Genomic DNA, 5,140 nt, shown 5'->3' with positions numbered 1-5,140 from the left:
TTTAAGGAACGAGCTCTCGTGGGAACTAATAGAGCGAGAACTCACTCAATAATCCCTCCTCCCCCAGGGAGAGCATTAATCCATTCATGAGGGATCCGCCCCCATGACTCAATCAGTTTCCAACACTGCCATATTGGAGATCAAATTTCTACATGAGTTTTGGAGGGGACAACACATCCAAACTCCATCAGGGGCCAACTGACTCAGCATCACAGTGGGAATTTGACATGTCTATTTCATTTATCATTTTCGGTACAATGACACATTTGATTTCATAATTGTTTAATTAAAAAGTTACAGTTCATAAACTAAAGTTTATTGTTGCTTTATGAAAATGGAAAATTACTTCCCAAGGGCTAACATTTGTTGGGTAAGCCACTTGATGAGGAATTAGAAGACTTGATTCAGTCATAACGATAGCTTTCCATTTCTTTGAATTTACTAAGTTCTTGGCATTATATTAAATGCTTAATTTTATGGATGAAGAAACTGTTAGAAGGGGTGATGAATTTTGTGAAAGCTTTGGAGCTAATAAGGGCCTAGTTTGGGTTGAGATTCTTCAACATTCTGAATTCCTAGGCGCTTTCATTCCTAGGATCATTTCTGGCCCAACGTTCTGGTCAATGCTCTATCTACTTGTATTTGCCTTCTGTGAATATTCTCTTTCCTCTAGCCCAGTACAGCCCCCTTATTTCACTTTTCTCCTTTGTAAATGCCTTTCCTAAGGCATTTGTATGTTTAGCACTCTTTACTGAAGGTTGCCATGGTGGGGTGAAGGGGGTGGGGGGTCGAGGGGAAGACATGAGAGTGGAGACCACTGTATTACAGCAGAACAAACAACTTCAAAACTGAGTATTAGAGGACGTCTATGTTCTTAAAATTGCCTTGGCCACCCTATACCTGGAAATTCTAAAGTGACCAGCTTTGTCTAAAGGTCTGGAGCTCTCCACCACCCCCAGCATACCCACACAGCTCCTGTACTTGTACTCTTAGTAGTCAGTTTGGGTTTTAAATAACTAAAAAAAAAAAAAAAATCTTACCACTATAGCAAACACTTTTGATCATAGTTTACCTATCAGTAAAATAAAAATGATAATGTCTATTTGACCTGCTTCTTTGGGATTATCTCTTGAGGGTCAAATAAAACTAAAGTACATTAAAATGCTTAAATATATATATATATATATAAAATGCTCTGCCTGTGTAAGGTATTACTCTTACTGTTGATGCCTTGATTATAATCAAATAAAAAGGGTCTGTGAACAGCTGATTAGAATGTACACGGAAATAACACCATGTTTTCTCAGTTAAGTAGCAAAACAAATATTTTATTCTTTCCTAAACTTCCTATTTAGAAAATAAATGGCTTCTTTTGTGTCTTCTGTTTAAGTTAATCCTTTATATTGAAAGATTTTAGCAAACACAATGAAACTTTCCTACTAAGGAAGTATAACAGTGCTTGGGTATTCAAGGTAAATTAATAGCCGTTTTTTGTTCTAGATTGTGTAACTGAGATTTGACAACACTGAGCAATAAATAAATGCATTGGCAAGCATGTGCTTTCTTAAAAATTATTTTGCAAATTGATTTCCCTTTTTCTTTAATTTTAGGAAACAGATGTTGATGACAGATATGGAGATTTGGATTCCAGAACAGATTCTGATATTCCAGAAATTTCATCATCCTCAGATAGAACCCCTAAGATTCTCAAGAAAGCTCTGTCCGGTTTATCTTCAAGGTATGATTTGATGAAGATGAATATGTCTTGATGCACAAGATGAACTTTGAGGTTATCCTTGTCCGTGTAATAAACTTGACATTTTGTAAGTTTAGGAACTATGAGAAAAAAGGTTTATATTTTTTGACCACCTGTATGTGAGTCATAGTCTTACATGCCTGATGTACATTCTTCCATTTAATACTTAAAACCTTGTGAAGTACGAGGAAACCAGCCTGAGACGGTAACGGTGAAGGTTACAGAGCTAGTAAGATGTGGACAGGGGATTCTTGTCCTGGGCTGTCAGATTCTGAAGCCAGTGATCTATTTGCCACGTCAGGTTGCTTTTTCTGGTATTGGAACTTCTAATAAAGAAAATTCCATGATCTCTGTTCCCTGTTTTTCAAATGCTAGACAGAAATAGGTAATTTTTTTCTTTCAACTGAGTTTAAAATTATTGTCTAAAACTCTACAATCCTTAACCATTTTATATTTGTAATATATTTTTAAATCACCAGAGAATTTCAGCTAATTTTATATTGCTCTCCATTGTATACTTTATTAATATGAATTATAAAATTTATAAAAGCAAAATAAGTGTAAGATTTTATCTAGATTTATATATAAAATGTTACATATTAGTAAGTGAAAGAACAGCATTTTCCCAACTTTTCTGACTATGACACACAGTAAGAAATACATTTTATACCACACTACAAGAGACACACAGTTGTACATTTTAATTACTACAAAAATATTATGAAGTAGTTCTTGCCATTACTGTGTGTGATGACCTCTGATTTCTTTTCTGTTTGATGGTGTTCTGTGTTATTGAACAAAAGATTTTAGATGTAACTTAATTGATTTTACTGCCCATGGGTTATAGCATGCAGTTTGAAAAACACTGGTTTAGTCATATCTAGTAAATGTAATTTTTTCTCTTTTTTACTTTTTGGGAGATAACCATATTAGAATAAGTTGGTTGAAAGCAGTGTTTTCATATATATTTTTTTTAACCAGTAGAACAAATCTTTGCTGTCTATTATTAAAACCATGATTATTACTTTAATAGTTCTTGTTCCCAGTTGTTTCATGACCTAGTTCACGGATGTACCTTTGCTTTAAAATCTCATCAGCTCTGTCTCAGACCTGAAATTTTTTATAGGTAATGTTTTATAAGAATGATGCTGGATTCCTGGATTTCTGTGTGTCTTTCATAATAAGATCTTCCTTAATAATCAAGTTTTTTTTTTCTGGTATAAAGTAACGATAGCAAATAAAAACTAATATTGATATATATTACATGCTAGTCACTGCTCCAAGCATTTTACAAATATTGACTAATTTATTCTTTCAGCAGCCCTGTAACACAGGTATGGTTATGCACCTACTTTATAAATGAGGAAACTGAGGCACAGAGATATTTGTCAGGAACCTCATAGCTAGTAAGTGATGGAGCCATGTTCTGAACCTAAGCACTATGGCTTCCATGCCTTTTGTCTTAACTATGTTATTTATTATTATAAAAAACTATGTTATTTATGTTATTGGTTTTAAAAAATGAACAATAGTATAACAGTTTCAATCTTCTCAAGAAACTTCTCTACAAAGATTACATAAATGTTTTCAAATCTATGTCTTAAACACTTTTTAGCATCTTTTTAATCTAATACCCAAAACTGCCTTGCAAAAACGTAGAATTTGTAGATACATAGGATTAAAAATACTAATTACATAGGAAATTTACATGAATTGTAGAAAAAAAAAAAAACCCTGTAATTCTCCTACCAAGACATTAATATTTGAAATACTTCGGTGTTTATTCTTTGAAGCTTTTTTTTTCTTGTGTATCATGTATGTGTGTATGTAATATAAAAATGGGATTGTACTTTTTCTACCTTGCTGTTCTGTAGGATTATTAAGAACAATGTTTTCATGTCCTTAAATATACTTCAGGAACATTTTTTTTTTTTTTTTTAAAATGACCAATAAGGGGATCTTAACCCTTGACTTGGTGGTGTCAGCACCACGCTCTCCCAAGTGAGCCAACCGGCCATCCCTATATAGGGATCCAAACCCGTGGTTTTGGTGTTATCAGCACCACACTCTCCCTAGTGAGCCATGGGCCGGCCCTTCAGGAACATTTTTAATGTTGCATGATTTATTCCATTGTATGGCTGTAGTAGTTTCTTCAACTGACTGTTTATTGCTGGGCATTTAGTATATTGCTAAATTTTCACAATTAAAAATACTTTTGAATTAAACATTTTTCTGTAGCCAATTTTTTAAAGCATCCATAATTATTTCCCTAGGATAAAAAAAACTTAAAAGTGAAATTGCTTGGTCAAGGTTTATGCTCATTTTTAAGGATTTAATATATAATGCCCCAAAAGAGCCTAAACTCTGAAATGGGAGGGGCCCAGCAGGTCTTTATTCACTGGGCAAATTGTCCCAATCCATTTCTGGACCTGTGTGTGGGTCTGTGGGAATGTTCATTAGCCAATTAAGTCTAGCTCTATCCTTTAGTGAAGCTCTTCTCCAGTGGACGTTTGGACATTTGTGTGTGGAGACATTTTAGGTTGTCACAAAGAGAGGGGGTTGCTCTTCCTGTCATCTAGTGGGTAGAGGCCAGGGAGGCTGCTAAACATCACAGGGCAGCCCCTCACAACAAAGGGTTATCTGGCCTGAAATGTTGCTGGTGCAGAGGTTGAGAAACCCTGGAAACATCCAAGGGTAGCCTTACTGGTACTTACTTTTGTACTTTATAAAGCCATCTTCCTTCTCTCAGGGAACCAACACACTTCCTGTCCACTTCTGCCAAAGACTGGTTGATGCACTTTCTCAAAAACTCCTGCTCTCTGCCAGATGGCCCACCAAGTTTCCCGTTTATTGACCCAGAGGTCTGCCTCTGGGCCCTAATGCTTGGCTCGGGTGAACTGCCTTGCCAGCCCAGGTTCTTGATGACTCATGATGCTTGTGCCTCTAGGAAAATAATTTTTTAAAAATCTTGTCATTACTTTTGAAATAAAAACCACTTAATAGTTGTAGTACCAGTAAGACGTTGTGCACCACATAACTGGTTTGAACAATAAGTATGTAACCACTTAAGATAATTACTTTTAAGGACACTGCTTAATGATTTACTTTTTTAAAAAGCTCGTATGGGGCTGGCCCAGTGGCGCACTGTGCTAGTGCGCCGCTTGGGAAGCGTGGAGGCGCTCCCGCCGAGGGTTCGGATCCCACATACAGACCGGTTCCTGCTCACTGGCTGAGCGAGGCGCGGGGGCAACACCAAGGGTTGCGATCCCGTTGCTGGTCCCGGTCCGGTACGGGGGCGACACTGAGGGTTGCGATCCATTGCCGGACACGGAAAAAAGACAAAAAAAAAAAAAAAAAAAAAAAAAAAAGCTCGTATGGGTTCTG

The 5,140-nt window shown here is 36.3% G+C and overlaps 1 protein-coding gene across 1 annotated transcript in view; it reads left to right on the top strand.

Annotated features, from left to right (window-relative positions):
• Positions 1–1,610: 1,610 nt before the first annotated feature.
• Positions 1,611–5,140, top strand: part of CDS1 (CDP-diacylglycerol synthase (phosphatidate cytidylyltransferase) 1) — a gene marked incomplete at its 5' end in the record, with an annotated part of 36,991 nt that continues 33,461 nt past the window's right edge. The window contains one exon of the mRNA XM_008573986.1: positions 1,611–1,738. Within this exon, the coding sequence (XP_008572208.1) occupies positions 1,611–1,738 (128 nt within the window). The remainder of the gene's footprint in view (positions 1,739–5,140) is intronic.

The sequence above is a fragment of the Galeopterus variegatus genome, unplaced genomic scaffold (assembly GCF_000696425.1).
Source record: "Galeopterus variegatus unplaced genomic scaffold, G_variegatus-3.0.2 Scaffold980, whole genome shotgun sequence".
NCBI lineage: Eukaryota > Metazoa > Chordata > Mammalia > Dermoptera > Cynocephalidae > Galeopterus > Galeopterus variegatus.
The sequence above is the reverse complement of the archived record's forward strand: the minus strand, read 5'-3'. Positions and strand labels throughout refer to the sequence as shown.